Raw genomic sequence first — 18140 nt, 5'->3', positions numbered from 1 at the left:
GCTCGGCGCTGATCCTGGTGCTTCTGCTGAGCCCTGAAGAAGCACCAATCAGCTGGAAAGCAGCACTGATCCTTGCGCTTCTGCTGAGCCCAAAAGAAGCGCTGATCAGCTGGAATGTTGCAGCACCTCCAGGGTGTTGTGATTTACATTCAGATGCTTGGCAACTGATTCATATTTATGACGGTCAGTGTCCCAGGCTCATGTGAAGTGATCAAAACCTGCTGCAACCGCCCAGCAGACAGGGAGAATAAAAACCAAACACCCCCCAGCCCACCCCCGCTGCCAATCCTCAACAGAAATGCTCACAACAATGGAAACCTCAGACAGAAGGAAGAGCACTACCGGGCGGGCAGGCAGGTGTCTTGCTCAGCTGTGGCTTGGGGGGCACTTTTTTCAGTGCCATTGTAACTTTGAACAGTCACAAAGCGAACTGTTGTAAGTCGAGGACTACCTGGACTTTATCACTTTTTTCCTTTTTGGGGGGGGGGATCATCAAATTTCTGACACCTTGCTAGGGGACTGATGGTACTCAGATGTTGCCATATCCTAAAAGTGGTACAATGGGTGAAAAGGTTGAAAAGCCCTAATCCAGTGGTTCTCAACCTGTGGGTCGGGACTCCATTTGGGGTCGAACGACCATTTCACGGGGGTCGCCAAACAACGCAGTCCGCCATTTTTTCCCCCTTTTCCTTAGCTGTGCTACTCCCTTTTATTCTATTGGCTTTTGAAAGCCAATAGAATAGACTCTCTTGAATAGAGTCTAATTCTATTGGCTTTCAAAAGCCAATAGGAATTGTCCAGGCTGTCTCTGCCCTGCTGAGCCCGCCAAAAGTCCCCTTCTGTAAACGGTGCTGCACCAGTTGAGTAGTCCTCGACTTACGACCGGTTGGGGGTCGCGGCATTAAAAAGGTTGAGAACCCCTGCCCTAATCTAACTCTAAAAGCGAAAGGAAGAAAATGGGGTACATTTCCCTCTGTTGTCCATGCAAAAACATCCGATGTTAGCAGCGTTGACACTGCTGGAAGAAGGTCTATCAAGGGTTTACCCATCTTGATGACCTCAGGATGCCTCCAAGCTGAGGGCACCATTGCTAAATCCTAGTTGTAGGAACAATGGAGGGAGGGAGGGAAAGAGAAGGATGTGTTCTCCACCTGTTGATCCCCCAAAGGGCATCTAGCTGATCCCAAATATATGTCACTTGATCCAACGGGGTCCATTTTGAACTGTGAGACCGAGAAATCTGGATGTTGTAGTCCCAGCTCACTTGAACGCCCTCCACCCTTTCCCAATTTCCGTAGACTGGAAAAAAAAGAGATGTACCCCCAAAACTCACTTGTCCATTCAGACTGGGCCATTCTCCTCTCCTCGCTTCTCAGATTTGCTTCGTGGATTTCGGAAGCTGTTTTTTTGAAGGACCTGCAAAACCAGGTTACCTCAGCATCATGTCTACAGTACTGACCACAGATAGAATGCGCTTACAGTTAGACCCCACTTTATTTAGGTTTTTTTTTAAAAAAAAAAACAACCTAAGCGGCTCCTGCCTTTTTCTCCCTCTTAATTTGAATAACAGAATTAACAGAGTTGGAAGGGACCTTGGAGGTCATCTAGTCCAACCCCCTGCTCAGGCAGGAAACCCTACACCATGTCGGACAAATGGCTGTCCAGCCTCTTCATAAAAACATCCAGTGTTGGAGCATTCACTGCTTCTGGAGGCAGGTGGTTCCACTGGTTAATTGTCCTCACTGTCAGGAAGTTTCTCCTTAGTTCCAGGTTGCTTCTCTCCTTGATGAGTTTCCATCCGTTGCTTCTTGTCCTGCCTTCAGGTGCCTTGGAGAATAGCTTGACTCCCTCTTCTTTGGGGTAGCCCCTGAGATACTGGAAGACTGCTATCATGTCACCCTTAGTCCTTAAACTTCCTGACAGCGAGGACAATCAACCAGTGGAACTGCTTGCTTTCAGAAATCGTGGGTGCCCCATCACTGGAGGTTTTTAAGAAGAGGCTAGCCCAGGGGTAGACAACCTTGGCTCTTTTATGGCTGGTGGACTTCAACTCCCAGAATTCCTGAGCCAGCTATGCTGAGGGGAAAGGGAGAGGTTTCCAAACTGAGCCATGCTGGCTCAGGAATTCTGGGAGTTGAAGTCCACCAGTCATAAAAGAGGCAATGTTGCCTAACCCTGGACTAGACAGTCACTTATCTGAAATGGTATAGATTCTCCTGCTTGAGCAGGGGGCTGGACTAGAAGACCTCCAAGGTTCTGTTCTGTTCTATTCTTTTTCTATTCTATTCTGTTCTGTTCTGTTCTGTTCTATTCTATTCTAATTCTAATTCTAATTCTATTCTATTCCTACTGTACTCTACTCCTACTCTACTCTATATTCTATTCTACTCTATTCTATTTCTACTCTACTCTATTCCTATTCTACTCTATTCCTACTCTACTCTATTCTATTCTTATTCTATTCCTATTCTACTCTGCTCTATACTCTATTCTAGTCCTACTCTACTCTGTTCTATTGCAAAGTCAAAATGGGAAACTGGATTTGCTTAGCGACCGCATGATTCACTTAACAACTGCCCTGATCTGCTGAACAGCCGTGGCCAAGAAGGTCATAAAATTGACTCAGTTACCAACCATCTTGCTTTCCAAGAGATATTCTGCCCTACTTATTTCTCTCAATGGGAGAATTCCGATTCTCCCCGCAGATTTCTTTTTCGGTACAACTTGCACGTAGTGCTGCCCTTCTCCTCTGCCCACCCCACCCCACCCTTTCTCTAGTGCAGGAGTGGGCCACCTCGGCTCTTTTATGACTCGTGGACTTCAACTCCCAGAATTCCTGAGCCAGCCATGCTGAAGGAAAAGGGAGAGGTTTCCAAGCTGAGCCAGGCTGGCTGAGGAATTCTGGGAGTTGAAGTCCACGAGTCATAAAAGAGCCAAGGTTGCCTACTCTGGCCTAGGCCGCTTTCTGACTCGTGGACTTCAACTCCCAGAATTCCTGAGCCGGCATGGCTCAGCATGTTAACCTCTCCATTTTTCCTCAGCATGGCTGGCTCAGGAATTCTGGGAGTTGAAGTCCACGAGGCTCTTATCCCGATAAGACAGATTCCGTTGAATTCAATTGCCTCACAACTTATTCCTATTTTTAAAAAAAATAAAATAGTTTTGTTTCTCTGCGCATTGCTGGACGGAAAATGATATCTTTGACTAAAAGTAACCCGAAGCGTTATTGGAATCAGATGAAAGAAAGCTCGTAATACGAAGCCTCAGATAGCGTGAACCTGGTTTAGGAGGAGAATTTAAAAAGTTGTGAGAAAAAAGTTGATAGCCATCAGTGGTGTTGAAACACCCTTTTGTTGGGAAGCTATGAGAAGGATGGCTGGCCAGTGGGCAGACTTGGCGTGCTCCCCTAAGAGATTATAACCTGAGATGAAAAACCTATTCCCAGTTGAAAAAAAGAGACATTTAGCTCAGTGGTCATTTCAACGCCATCACTCAGTCCAGGGGTAGGGCACTTTGGCTCTTTTATGACTGGTGGACTTCAACTCCCAGAATTCCTGAGCCAGCCATGCTGAGGAGAAAGGGAGAGGTTTCCAAGCTGAACCATGCTGGCTCAGGAATCCTGGGAGTTGAAGTCCCCGAGTCATAAAAGAGCCAAAGTTGCCTACTACTGATCTAGGCCAGGGGGAGGCAACCTTGGCTCTTTTATGACTCATGGACTTCAACTCCCAGAATTCCTGAGCCAGCATGGCTCAGCCTGGAAACCTCTCCCTTTCTCCTCAGCATGGCTGGCTCAGGAATTCTGGGAGTTGAAGTCCACCAGTCATAAAAGAGCCCAGGTTGCCTACCTCTGGCCTGGACCTAGGCCGCTTGATGACTGGCGGACTTCAACTCCCAGAATTCCTGAGCCAGCATGGCTCAGCTTGGAAACCTCTCCCTTTCTCCTCAGCATGGCTGGCTCAGGGATTCTGGGAGTTGAAGTCCAAGAGCCAAGGTTGTCGACCCCTGGCCTAGCGCTACAGCCGGGCTCTGGATCCACACTCACCCATCTGCTGCTTTGATCCCGTCCAACATGGAGCTGCCTCGACGGAGTTGGGGGCTCTTCTTCTTCCTGAAAGTCACGCCTGGGTGCAAGAGCTAAAAACCACATCAATAAGGAGGCAGTGTGGGGCAAGGGGCCACGTGATCTTTCTGTACAGGTAGTCCTCGACTTACAACCGTTCGCTTAGGGACAGTTTGTGTGTGAAGCGAAAGGCACTGAAAAAAAGCAACTTATTGACCAAGTCACTTTTTGTAGTAGGTCAATTTAGAGCCCTAGTGGCGCAGGGGTCAGAATGCGGCATTGCAGGCAAACTCTGCCCACTGTCAGGCGTTCGATCCTGACCGGCTCAAGGTTGACTCAGCCTTCCGTGGTCAGTAAAATGAGGACCCAGATTGTTGGGAGGGCAAGGTGCTGACTCTGTAAACCGCTTAGAGAGGGCTGTAAAGCACCATGAAGCAGTATATAAGTCTAAGTGCTATTGCCATTAACACTGATCAAGCTGGAGTTGCAAGGGGTTGGACTAGAAGACCTCCAAGGTCCCTTCCATCTCTGTTCTATTCTATTCTATTCTATTCTATTCTATTCTATTCTATTCTATTCTATTCTATTCTACTCTACTCTATCTACTCTATTCTATTCTTTCATTATTCCATTCCATTCCATTCCATTATTACTCTATTTTATTCCTATTTTATTCCTATTCTATTCTATTCTATTCTATTCTATTCTATTCTATTCTATTCTATTCCATTCCATTCCATTCCATACCATACCATACCATACCATAGTTTCAGGGTGCCTCTCCACACAATTACAAACTAAGTTTCTAAACTCATTATTTAGAAAAGGGACCAGCTAGGGCAGAACAGGAAGCCTAGGGCAGGGGTAGGCAACCTTGGCTCTTTTATGACTCGTGGACTTCAACTCCTAGAAATCCTGTGGATCCCTGTGGCATGATCCTAAAAACCTTTTTCCCCTCTTACCTCCCCCCCCCCTTACTAAGGATATTCCGTTAGTAAGTGGTGATGTACTAGGATGAGAAATAGAAAATGTCTATGAAATGAAATAAGAATATATTTAAGTAACTAATAGGTATACTTTAGATATTGTAATTTTTATGTAGTGAAACAAAGGAAATTTGGGTTACCCAAAATTTAAATACTATGGATATTAAAGGTTAAATTGGAATACTGTAATAATTAAAAATTAGGTAAAATTTAAACACAGGACATGGATATGTATAAGCATAAATATATAGATAAATCTTTTAACTGCGCTTGTTATAATTACAAATTTACTAGCTTAAATATGATATAGCAAATGTTAAGGGAAACAGAGAAGGAACTTTTTGATGATGTAACCTGAGACACGTACGAAAGATTTTGTTATTGTACTATTGACTACCCAATCACCACGCTGCTTTCTAAACACTTCAATGTTAAAACTGGAAAACCAATAACAACTCGTTATATAAAACCTTCCCCTTGAAAGCAGCCTCCAGCAACTTTGAACGCTGCCCGCCAAGCCTTGTGCAGGGCGCAAAAAAAAAAAAGAGCCTCCCCTCTCCGTCCCAGTTTACCTGATAGTTCGTCTCCGTTCCTTTTGGACTGACGGGACTTTGGGCTGTTTCTGGTCCAAGATCGCTCCAATAGCTGGTATCCTGGCTTTGGCTGCCACTCTTGGGTCTGTTTCCGGCCACTTGGTAAGACTGGATCACCAGGGGTCTGTATGCCTCCGGAACCCGGAACGGCGGTAGCACGTAACCCTCCTTTGGAGGAGCGACCGTCTTCCACTGCAGCGCTCGGTCGCCATTTAAGGGCACCTTAATATTTCTCAAGACGCTCTCCAGCTTCTCGTGGCAGCCCCGGGCGAGAATCCCGACGGGGGGCTGCTCCCTCGTCTGGGTCCCCCAAAAGAGCTGGCGAGGCTTGTCCCAGGTCTCCAGCATGCCCAGCTTGGTTTCGGTGCGGCAGAGGGAGTCCGTCGCTTGCTGGAGCAAAGTTTGACAAATCTTCAGATCGAGAACGCATTTGCCGAATCTGTACTCGAACTGGGACTGGACGTTCCCGCCTTTGCCCCGGGCGCTCCTGAGCACCTCGCTCATCACCGAGACGCCGTTCAGATCCTCCCGGCTGTAGTCCGTTTCGGTGTCCGAGGACAGGCTCGCCTCGCGCTCCTGGGTCTCGGCGAGTCGAGGGGAGATTTCAGCCCTATCGCCGGGAGAACTCTGCGATTCTCGTCGGGAATCGGGGTCCTGCTCGCTCTCCTCCTCATCCCCTTCCGTGCCTTCGCCCAGCTCTGGATAGCAAGTGTATATCTCGTTGATCTGCACGCTGGACAAGCTGAGGTTGGCGCTGCTGGCGTTTTCCGCATCGTTGAAACGTCCCTCCAACAGGGGTCTGGACTGCGCCGTGCGGAGAACCGGCTCGGACATCTGGATTTCGCCGTTCAAACATTCCTCTAACAAGGGGCTGGACTGCGCCGTACGCAGAACCGGCTCGGAGACCCGGACCGCGACAGGTTTGATCTCCGGTGAGGAAACGGCGCATCTGGTCACGGTGAAACTCCTGGCTGAGGAAGGAAGCGAGAATTGGGAATGGGAGGAAGTGCGTAAAGGAAAATTTGACTGACTTTCTCATTTGCTACCAATTTATTTTTTAATTTTACTTGTTTGTATCCTGCTTATTTTTACCAATTCAAGGCGGGGAGCACATATCCAACACACCTTCCCTCCTCCTATTTTCTTAACAATAATCCTGTGAGGTGGGTTGGGCTGAGAGAAAGAGAGGGACTGGCACAGTCACCCACAGCTGTCATGGTTAGTGGGACTAGAACTCACAGTCTCCTGGTGATTGGCCCAAAGTCACCCAGCAGGCTTTCAGGTCTAAGGCGGGACCAGAACTCAGATTCTCCTGGTGATTGGCCCAAAGTCATGCAGCTGGCTTGCAGGTCTAAGGCAGGACTAGAACTCAGCGTCTCCTGGTGATTGGCCCAAAGTCACCCAGCTGGCTTTCAGGTCTAAAGCAACCTCGCCAAGCAGCGATCTCACACACACACCCTGGGCTCTCGATATAACCAGCCTCTTGCCCCAAAGAGGACACGGACCTACGTGAGCCTTCTCGTCTTGCAATCTTGGCTTCTTCACCTCGGCAGCCGAGGCGGAAGGCAAACAGATATTGATATTGGGGTGAATTTCAGGCTTGGGAAACGCCGGTTGTTCTCCGGGACGGTGCTTGCGAGATTCAAGTAAATCCTGTAAAAAAAGAAAAGAAAAAGAAAAACAAAGAACCGGTTAACAGAACTCTTTGTCCCGTCTCAGCAGCAGCCTCTTCTTTAGCTTTAGGAAATGTCAAGGTAATGATTTAATAGCTAACCAGCTTATGTAATGTAAGATGTAATGAAGGGAATGACTTCAGCAGGATCCGTGTCCCTTTAAGAGCCAGCAGGGTCTATGTCCCTTTAAGAACCAACTAGGTCTGTATCTCTTTAAGAGCCTCTGTATAAAAGGGAGGCTCTGCTGATGTGTTCTCTTTTCTTCCATTTCCTGCTGTAACTGTGGTTTGCTGGATCCTGCTGTGTTAGCATGTGTAATACGTGTATATTGTCCCTGGTGTATGATATTGTAGATAGCGTAAGATAAACCACCATTTACTATAGACCATTGTTTACTGCCTTTATTTGTGGGTTATCTCACACTCTGACAGATTCTGGAGGCAGGTTGTTCCACTGGTTAATTATTCTCACTGTCAGGAACTTTCTCCCTAGTTTCACGCTGCTTCTGTTTGGTTAGTTCCAGCCGTTGCTTCTTGTCCTGCCTTCAGGCACTTTGGAGAATAGCTTGACTCCCTCTTCTTTGTGGCAGCCCCTGAGATATTGGAATACAGCTATTATGTCCCCCCTTGTCCTTCTCTTCATTAAACCAGACATACCCAATTCCAGCAACCGTTCCTTATATGTTTTAGCCACCAGACCTCTAAGCATCTTTGTTGCTCTTCTCTGTACTCTTTCTAGAGTCTCAACATCTTTTTTACATCGTGGCGACCAAAACTGGATGCCGTATTCCAAGTGTGGCCTTACTAAGGCCTTGTAAAGTGGTATTAATACTTCACGGGATCTTGATTCTATCCCTCTGTTAATGCAGCCTAGCACTGTGTTGGCTTTTTGGGCTGCTTGGAAGAGACCTTGGAGGTCATCTAGTCCAACCCCCTGCTCAGGTAAGACACCCTATACTATTTCAGACAAATGGCTGTCCAGTCTCGTCTTAAAAACTTCCAGTGTTGAAGCATTCACAACTTCTGGAAGCAGGTTGTTCCACTGGTTAATTGTTCTCACTGTCAAGAAGTTTCTCCTTAGCTCCAGGTTGCTTCTCTCCTTGGTCAGTTTCCCTCCGTTGCTTCTTGTCCTGCCTCCAGGCGCTTTGGAGAATAGCTTGACTCCCTCTTCTTTGGGGCAGCCCCCCCCAAATATTGGAACATTACTATCATGCCCCCCCAGTCCTTCTTTTCATTAAACTCTCCCACTTTACCTTCAAGTCGTTCCTTAGAACGTAACGTATGTCTTGCAAGTTCATTGAGCGTTGTTTGGGTCTGGACTCCAGGCCCGTCTTCACAATGTCGTAATAAGGCTTGGGCAGCCTGGCGTCAGCTTCCAGCCACTGGCCTGAGAGGATGCGATCTTTGATGGACAGACCGTCGAATCCCTCCCAAGGAACGGTGTCTGGAAAACACATATCCGGGAATGCACAGTGGGATGCGAGAAGGCACCAAAATTAAGACAAAATAAGGGCAGAATTTTTCAACCTCGGCTACTTGAAGAGGGCTGGACTTCAACTCCCAGAATTCCCCAGCCAGCGACTTTAATTTTGTGTCGCCCGGGCCCAGAATGGACTTCCGGAAGCAGCATCCATGCAGAGAACCGGTTGTTCACCTATTTGAATCCCACCACTGCATCCATGTCTGTCTGTCTGTCTGCGGTGGTGGGATTCAGCCAGTTCGCACCACTTCGGCAGAACCGGTAGTTAATTTGCCCAGGCCCAGAATGGACTTCCAGAAGCAGCATCCACACAGAGAACTGGTTGTTCACTTCTTTGAATCCCACTACTCCTTTACCCCTTTCTTCCTTCCTTCCTTCCTTCCTTCCTTCCTTCCTTCCTTCCTTCCTTCCTTCCTTCCTTCCCCTTCCTTCCTGTGGTGGGATTCAGCCGGTTCGCACCACTTCGGCAGAACCAGTAGTTATTTTTTTCCTTCCTTCCTTCCTTCCTTCCTTCCTTCCTTCCTTCCTTCCTTCCTTCCTTCCTTCTTTCTTTCCTTCCTTCCTGTGGTGGGATTCATCCGGTTTGCACCACTTCGGCAGAACCAGTAGCTAATTTTTTGTTGCCCAGGCCCAGAATGGATTTCCAGAAGCGGCATCCACACAGAGAACTGGTTGTTCACATATTTGAATCTCACTACTCCTTCCTTCCTTCCTTCCTTCCTTCCTTCCTTCCTCCCTCCCTCCCTCCCTCTCCTTCCTTCCTTCCTTCCTTCCTTCCTTCCTTCTTTCCTTCCTTCCTGTGGTGGGATTCAGCCGGTTCGCACCACTTCGGCAGAACCGATAGCTAATTTTTTGTTGCCCAGGCCCAGAATGGATTTCCAGAAGCGGCATCCACACAGAGAACTGGTTGTTCACATATTTGAATCTCACTACTCCTTCCTTCCTTCCTTCCTTCCTTCCTTCCTTCCTCCCTCCCTCCCTCCCTCTCCTTCCTTCCTTCCTTCCTTCCTTCCTTCCTTCCTTCTTTCCTTCCTTCCTGTGGTGGGATTCAGCCGGTTCGCACCACTTCGGCAGAACCGATAGCTAATTTTTTGTTGCCCGGGCCCAGAATGGACTTCCGGAAGCGGCATCCACACAGAGAACTGGTTGTTCACATATTTGAATCCCACTACTCCTTTACTCCTTCCTTCCTTCCTTCCTTCCTTCCTTCCTTCCTTCTTTCCTTCTTTCCTTCCTTCCTGTGGTGGGATTCAGCCGGTTCGCACCACTTCGGCAGAACCGGAAGCTAATTTTTTATTGCCTGGGCCCAGAATGGACTTCCAGAAGCAGCATCCACCCGGAGAACCAGTTGTTCACTTATTTGAATCTCACCGCTGAGCAGAGGTAGTGGGATTAAACACGTGTCCATCAGCTGACAAAACAGTTAAAAATTAAAACATAAATTTAAAAAATAAATAAATTAAGTGATTAAAAAGAAAACCACAACCCACCCACCCCAAAAAACCTCAAAGGGCAGACTTGATGGACTAAAAAAATTTTTTTAAATTAAAAAATTAAAAATAATAACCAAGAAATATTAAGAAAACAAAAACAAAGCCCCCCCTGAAAGGACTGACTCAATGGACCAAAAATAAAAAAATAATTAAAAATAATAACAATTAAATAAATAAATGAAGGAGAAAACAAAGCAGAACAAAAGAAACCTCGAAGGACAGATTCAACGGACCAATAATCATAATAAATAATAATAATAAACAAAAATTACAAAGCTCAAAGGACAGACTTGATAGAACAACAACAATAATAATAAATAAAGAACAAAAAATAAAAAACCTCAAAGGACAGACTCGATGGACTAATAATAATAATAAAGAAAGAAGAAAAAACAAACGTCAAAGGACAGACTTGATGCACTGATAATAATTAATGAAAAACAAAAATTTTAAAAAACTTCAAAGGATTGATTTGATGGGTTAATAATAATTAATAATAATTAATTAATTAATAACAAAAAATATAAAAAACCTCAAAGGAGAGACTTGATGGACTGGTAATAATTAATAAGAAAGAAAGAAAGAAAGAAAGAAAGAAAGAAAGAAAGAAAGAAAGAAAGAAAGAAAGAAAGAAAGAAAGAAAGAAAGAAAGAAAAAACCCTCAAAGGACAGACTCGATGGACTAATAATAATAATTAATAAAGAAAAAAGAAAAAAACAAACCTCAAAGGACAGACTCGATGGACTAATGATAATAATAATTAATGGAGAAAGAACAAAAATTTAAAAAACTTCAAAGGATTGATTTGATGGACTAATAATAATAATTAATATTAATTAATTAAGAACAAAAAATATAAAAAAACCTCAAAGGAGAGACTTGATGGACTAGTAATAATTAATAACAATAAATAAAGAAATAAAGAACAAAAAATACAAAAAAACCCTCAAAGGACAGACTTGACGGACCACCAGGTCCTTTTGTGTTGTCACTTTTCTGCGTTTCTAAGACAACCTTTAGCCTTAAAACACCAAAGAAATGAAAAACCCAGGAGGATGAGAAATACATTCGACATGCTAGACTTTGCTGCACCTGTGAACGCTTCCTGCATGACGGCGCAAAAGCTGTAGACGTCCGACTTGAAAGTCGCCGTCCGGTCAAGGATCACCTCCGGGGCGCACCACTTGTAGAGCTGGGGAGGGATCGGCACCCGGGTCAGGTCGCTGTGCTCCCCTCCGTCTTTGCTGTCGACAAGGGAAGAGGCTCAGGGTTGGGGGAGGACAGGTGCCCCCCCCCTCTGGGCAGCCCACGGTCCTTTTGAGACCTCTCACATCCTGGGGGTTGGAGGTGGGTGACCACGTGGCGGTGTGAGGGAAAGACCTTGAGAAACCGAGTCGAGAGACGAGGGCAAAGGAACGTTCAGGTAAGAGACAGCCCAGCCCTCGGCTGCACCACGGACAGAGAGAAAGGAGACTGAGAAGGGATCCTTCCCTGGTTCCTCAGGATGCAAAAGAGACGGTGGGAGATTTGTACTTTCAGACTTACAAGACTGAGGTTGGCGCCACGCTGGGTGAACCACGTTGGAATTGCAACTGGATCGGCTAATTCTAGTTTATTGCAAAGCTACATTGTCGGAATCTGGGAGAGGAGAGGAGAAGAGAGCGGGGAGGAGAGGGAGCGAGAGGAGAAAGGAGAAGGGAGGAGAGGGGAAAAGAGAGGGGAGGGGAGAGGGGAGGAGAGGAGAGGGGAAAGAGGAGAGGGGAAGGAAAGGGAAAAAGAATGGAGGGAATAGAGGGGAGAGGAGGGGAGGGGAGGAGAAGGGAGAGTGGAAAAGAAAAAGAACGGGAGAGGAGGGGGGATAAAGGAGCAGAGGAGGGGAGGGGAAATGAGGGGAAGGGGAGGAGGGGAAAAGAGAGGGGAGGGAATAGAGGGGAAAGGAGAGGGGAGAAGGGAGGAGAGGGGAAGGGAAGAGAGAGGAGAGAGAAAATGAGAGGGGAAAGGGGAGCAGAGGAGAGGGAAGGGGAAAGAGGAGAGGGAAATTGAAAGAGGATAGAAAAGGAAGGGAGGGAGGAGAGGAGGGGAGAGGGAAGGGGAGAAAAATTGAAAAATGATAGAAGGAAAGGGGAGGGGAAAGGAGAGGGGAGGGGAGGGGAAAGGAGATGAGAGGGGAGGGGAGAGGAGAGGGACATTGAAAAAGGACAGAAAAGGGAAGGGGAGGGAAAAGGAGATGGGGGAGAGGAGGGAATTTGAAAGGATAGAAAAGGAAAGGGGAGGGGAGGGGAAAGGGGAGGGGAGGGGAGAGAAAAGGAGGAGAGGAGAGGGGAGGGGAGGAGAGGGAAAAGGAGAGGAAAGGGGAGGGGAAGGGAAGGAGAGGGGAGGGGAAAAGGAGGGGAGAGGAAAGGAGAGGGGGAGAGGGCATTTGAAAGGATAGAAAAGGGAGGGGAAAGAGGGAGGGGAAAGGAGAGGGGAGGAGAGGAGAGGGAGGGGAGGGGAGGGGGAGGAGAGGGAAAAGGAAAGGGGAGGGGAGGGAGAGGGGAGGGGAAAGAGGAGGGGAGAGGAAAGGGGAGGGGAAGGGAGGGGAAAAGAGGGGAGGTAAGGAGAGGTGGATCTACCTTTCAATCATGTGCTCCAGGTTGGTCAGCTTCGCTTCCCCCGTGAGCACAATCACCACGGCGTAGGAGCTGAGGGTCCGGTGGATGAACCCGCGCAGGTGGAGGTATCGGAGGGCGTCGCTCACCTGGATCAGCAGGTGCACAATCGTTTCCATGTGCAACACCGGGAACTCGGAGCGCTACAGCGGCCGAAGGAAAAGGCCGAGAGGGAGGAAGGGAAAGGAAACGGCTGCCTCCAAGACTTCGGAAACCCCCCCCCTCAAAAACTCCGGGGAGGGAAGGGTGGAGGAGACAGCGCAGTTATGTAGCGAGTGCAAAGAGAAATTAATATAAAACGTTTTGCATTTTGTATTATTTTATTTACACAGTTTTATCTTTTTTAACACGGTTAGCCATCCGGCCTTACCCTGCGGTAAGATGGGTGACCAATAAACTTAATAAATAATGGTAATACAGGTAGTCCTCGAGTTACGAGTGTAACATAGCCTGCACGTCCCATTCGTAACTGAAAAACTCGTGAAGTGAATCTCGGTCGAATCCGGGCGTCAGAAGCCTTTTCCAGGCCGCTCCCGCCCAGATCTGAGGCCGGGGAACGCTTCCGCAGCCCTCCGGAGGCCCGTTTCCAGGCGTCAGCAGCCTGGAGGAAGCCTCCGACGCCCCAATCCAGCCTCCGGAGGCACACAGAAGCGTCCCCCGGCTTTGATTCCGTTCTCTGTTGCAGGAAACAGAGGCCTAAAGTACCACACAAGATCAGTAGCATGAGATCTCGTCCCACTAATCTCGCGTGATCTTGTCTTCCTTTAGGCCTCCGTTCTCTGCAAACGCATCGAAGGCCTGGAGCAGCCAAGAAAGGGAAGGATCTCGATCTTCGCAGGGCGGGTACCGAAGGCCTGGGGAGACCCGGGGTGGGGATGGGGAGGGAGGGAGGGACTAACCCGGGTGAACGTTGCAGTGCCTCTGCGGTCGCTCGTAAGGGCGAACGACTGCCGTGGTGCCGGAATATTCGTAATTTTGGGACTTGCTCGTAAGCACTAGGGGGCGCTCATCGCATAACTTCTAACGAGCATTAAGTGAACGCTCGCGACTCGGGGATTACCTGTACTAAAAACACCTATCTAAGGGACTCTCTTCTGCAGATAGAATCGGTCTGCAGTGTCTAATGTGGGCAGGAGAGGGTGCTGCCCTTCCGCTCACAGAACGCCCCAGCCAACACGCTCTATGATGAGTGGACTTCAACTCCCAGAATTCTCCAGCCAGCATAGCTGGCTCACTTCAGCCAGCATAGCTGGCTCAGGAATTCTCGGAGTTGAAGTCCATAGGTCTTAAAGGGACCCTAGTTTCCCTCCCTGGTCTGGATACAGGCAGAAGCAACGCACCTTTAAATCTGGGCCCTGCCGTTTACCACACTGGCCTACCTTGCAAGGTTGTTCAAAGAGAGAGAAGGTGAGAGAGTGAGGAGAGGGAGAAAGAGAGGAAGAGGGAGAGAGGGAAAGAGAAAGAAAGAGAGGGAGGGGGAGGGGGAGAGAAAGAGGGAGGAGAGAAAAAGGGAGGGGAGAGAGAGGGAGGGAGGAGAGAGAGGGGGAGAGAGGAGAGGAAGAGGAGGGAGAGAGAGGGGGGAGAGAGGGAGAGGAAGAGAGAGAGGAGAGAGGGGGGAGGGGGGGGAGAGAGAGGGAGGGGGGAGAGATGAGGAGGAGAGAGGGAGGGAGGGGGAGAGAGGGAGAGAGGAAGAGAGAGAGGGGGGAGAGAGGGAGAGAGAGAGGAGAGGGGGAGGGAGAGGGGGAGAGGGAGGAGAGGGGGAGAGAGAGGGAGGGGAGAGAGGGGAGAGAGAGGGGAAGAGAGGAAGAGGGAGGAGAGAAAAAGGAGAGGGGGGAGAGAGGGAGGAGGAGGAGAGAGGGGGAGGAGGAGAGAGAGGAGAGAGAGGGGGGAGAGAGGAGAGGAAGAGAGAGGAGAGAGGGGGGAGGGGGGAGAGAGGATGAGATGAGAAGAGAGGGAGGGAGGGGGAGGAGAGGGAGAGAGGGAGGGGGAGAGAGGGAGGGAGGGAGGGAGGGAGAGAGGGGGGGAGAGAGGGAGAGAGAAAGGGAGGGAGGGAGAGGGGGAGAGAGGGAGGGAGAGGGGGAGAGAGAGGGGGGAGGGAGAGGGGGAGAGAGAGGAAGAGAGAGGGGGGAGAGAGAGGGGGGAGAGAGGGAGAGAGGGAGGAGAGAGAGGAGAGGAGGGAGAGAGAGGGGGAGAGAGAGGGAGGGGGAGAGGAAGAGGGAGAGAGAGAGAGGGAGGGAAAGGGAGAGGAAGAGGGAGAGGGGGAGAGGAAGAGGGAGAGAGGGAGGGAGAGAAAGGGAGAGGGGGGAAAGAAAAGGAGAGGGAGAAAGGGAGAGAGGAGGAGGGATAGGGAGAGAGAGAGGGAAAAGGAGAGAGGGAGAGAAAGGGGGAGAGAAGGAGAGAGGGAGGGGGCATTTTCAGCTCAGCAGCCTCCAGAGGTAGAAAGACACAAGAGAGACCCCTGAAAGAGCTCTTCTTCAGAAGACACAAACTTTATACCCTCTCGTGAAGGATGCTGTAGAGAGATCCAAAATTCACCCTCTCGAACACCAGCCGGGTCTTCTCCAAGTCGCTGGACAGACAGACCGCCATCAGCAGCAGCAAGTGAGGGTGGTGGAGCTGGCTGCAAAGCAGAAGGCAGGACCGCCTTTGCAGAGGACCCACAACCGAAAAGGGAACAACTCGGGTCCATTTCTAACTCCCTTTTGGGGCCCTGCAAACCCCACACCCTGAATGCACAATACTTTATTTTCTATTTATTACTAACCCTACGATATCTTACACTATATCTACGGTTAACATCGAGGTCTAGAGCCATTTTGAGAGGGGTGGACTTCAATTCCCAGAATTCCCCAGCTGGCATGCTTTAAGACGGGTGGACTTCCACTCCCAGAATTCCCCAGCCAGCATGCTTTAAGATGTGTGGACTTCATTTCCCAGAATTCCCCAGCCAGCATGCTTTAAGATGTGTGGGTTTCCAGTCCCAGAATTCCCCAGCCAGCCTGCTTTAAGAAGAGTGGACTTCATTTCCCAGAATTCCCCAGCCAGCATGCTTTAAGAGAGGTGGGTTTCCAGTCCCAGAATTCCCCAGCCAGCCTGCTTTAAAATGGGGGGACTTCCACTCCCAGAATTCCCCAACCAGCCTGCTTTAAGAGTGGACTTCATTTCCCAGAATTCCCCAGCCAGCATTCTTTAAGAGGGGTGGGTTTCCAGTCCCAGAATTCCCCAGCCAGCTTGCTTTAAGATGGGTGGCCTTACACACACACACACACACACACACACACACACACACACACACTGCACACCTGCTGTACTCCTGCTCAGCCAAGAGGAGGTCGGAGAGCCGCAGTTTGCTTGAATGCTGGTGAGGCTGCATGTTCAGCTCCTTCACCGTCACGCGGCTGCCTCCCCACATCAGGCTGTGGGGAGAAAAGGGGGGGGAGGTCTGGTCGGTTTGCCCCCCCCCAGTCCCTTGCCCCACAGGTGCCGGGGACGCCTCGCGGGAGGGAGAAGTGGCAGAGTGGGCTACGGTGGAAGAAACTGGGTTAGATTAGGACGGGGGGGGGTAGCACAACGACAATCCTGCGAGGTAGGGAGGTAGACTGGACGGTGAGTGGAGGCTGGGTCTTGCTGGGCACAGGCCAGCGCGGACGAGGAAGGCGCCAGGCCCTGGCCTGGCATGAGGGCCAGGGCGAATCCCTGCTCCGAAGGTCACGTGAGCGGCGTCCTCCGGGACACTTACTTGGTCATGTTCATGTAGGGCCCGGTGGAGAACGAGACGGTGGGCTCGTCATCGGCCTGGACCACTTCTCTGTCCGCGATGATGGGGAGGGAGGCCAGGTAGCCCAGCTGCCTCTTACTGGTGAGAAAAAACTGGAGGGAGGGAGGGAGGGAGAAGGAAGGGAAAAGAGAGTGAGAAAGGGAAGGAGAAAAGGAAAGAAGCAGGTGGAGGAAGGGAAGGAAACGAAAGGGGAAGGAAAGGGTTAGGGAAAGGAAAGGAAAGGAAAGGAAAGGAAAGGAAAGGAAAGGAAAGGAAGAGGGAAGGGAAGAGGGAAGGGAAGGAAATGGGAAAGGGGAAGGGAAGGGTTAGGGAAGGGAAGGAAAGGGGAAAGGGGAAGGGTAGAGAAGGGAAGTGTAAGGAAAAGGAAGAGGGAAATGAAGAGGGAAGGGAAGGGAAAGAGAAGGAAAAAAGGAGGGAGGGAGGATAAAAGAGGGAAAAAGAAGAAAGGAAGGATAAAAGAGGAAGGGAAGGGAAGGAAAAGTGAATGGATGGATGAAACAAAAAGGTAGGAGAATGGAGAAAGGTAGGAAGGAGAGTAAGGGATGAAAGGAAGGAAAGAAACGAAATGGAGAAAGGAAGAAAGAGGGAAGGAAGGAGAGTGAGAAAAGTAGGGAAGGAAGGATGAGAAAGGGATAGAAGATAAGAGAAGAAGAGAAGATAGGAAGAAAAAGAAAGAAAGAAAGAAAGAAAGAAAGAAAGAAAGAAAGAAAGAAAGAAAGAGACAATGAGGGAGGGAGGGAGGGAGGGAGGGAGGGAGGGAGGGAGGGAGGAAGGAAGGAAGGAAGGAAGAAAGGAAGGAAGGAAAGCAAACAGGGAAAGAAGGAAGATTAGAGAAAAACTGGAAATAGCATCCAGCATCCAGAGATGGGTTTTAACAGCCCTCAAGAGTCCCAAAGGTTTCATATGGAGGAATATGAATATCTATACAAGAAGTCCTCAACTTAGCACCACAATTGAGACCAAAGCTTCTGTCACTAACCAAGACACTAAGAGAATTGAACGTGATTTTATGACCCTTTTGCTGCAGTCGTTATTTTCATTGAGCATGTTTTAGTTTTTAAAATGATTTTCTTAGGAGACGCCCAGAGTTGTCCTAAAACAGTGGTTCTCAACCTTTTTAATGCTGCGACCCCCCAACCGGTCGTAAGTCGAGGACTACTCAACCGGTCGTAAGTCGAGGACTACTCCACTGGTGCAGCACCGTTTGCAGACTGGGACTTTTGGCGGGCTCAGCAGGGCAGAGACAGCCTGGACAATTCCTATTGGCTTTGGAAAGCCAATAGAATTAGACTCTATTCAAGAGAGTCTATTCTATTGGCTTTCAAAAGCCAATAGAATAAAAGGGAGTAGCACAGTAAGGAAAAGGGGGAAAAATGGCGGACTGCGTTGTTTGGCGACCCCCGTGAAATGGTCGTTCGACCCCCAAATG

General features: G+C 49.1%; 1 protein-coding gene across 4 annotated transcripts in view; it reads right to left on the bottom strand.

Annotated features, from left to right (window-relative positions):
- TEX14 (testis expressed 14, intercellular bridge forming factor) overlaps positions 1-18140 on the bottom strand; it is a 75605-nt gene that overhangs the window by 37077 nt on the left and 20388 nt on the right. For all 4 annotated transcript variants that reach the window (XM_039321248.1, XM_039321249.1, XM_039321250.1 and 1 more), the window contains 10 exons: positions 16673-16803; positions 16236-16349; positions 15430-15553; positions 12898-13076; positions 11378-11529; positions 8565-8755; positions 7145-7292; positions 5619-6610; positions 4043-4134; positions 1334-1416 (listed from right to left, as the gene is read on the bottom strand). In XM_039321248.1, the coding sequence (XP_039177182.1) occupies positions 1334-1416; positions 4043-4134; positions 5619-6610; positions 7145-7292; positions 8565-8755; positions 11378-11529; positions 12898-13076; positions 15430-15553; positions 16236-16349; positions 16673-16803 (2206 nt within the window). The remainder of the gene's footprint in view (positions 1-1333; positions 1417-4042; positions 4135-5618; positions 6611-7144; positions 7293-8564; positions 8756-11377; positions 11530-12897; positions 13077-15429; positions 15554-16235; positions 16350-16672; positions 16804-18140) is intronic.

Source organism: Crotalus tigris, unplaced genomic scaffold, assembly GCF_016545835.1.
Source record: "Crotalus tigris isolate CLP2741 ecotype Arizona unplaced genomic scaffold, ASM1654583v1 scf7180000023723.778456, whole genome shotgun sequence".
In the NCBI taxonomy this organism is placed as follows: domain Eukaryota; kingdom Metazoa; phylum Chordata; class Lepidosauria; order Squamata; family Viperidae; genus Crotalus; species Crotalus tigris.
Note: the sequence above shows the minus strand (reverse complement) of the source record. Positions and strands in the feature narration are given on the sequence as shown.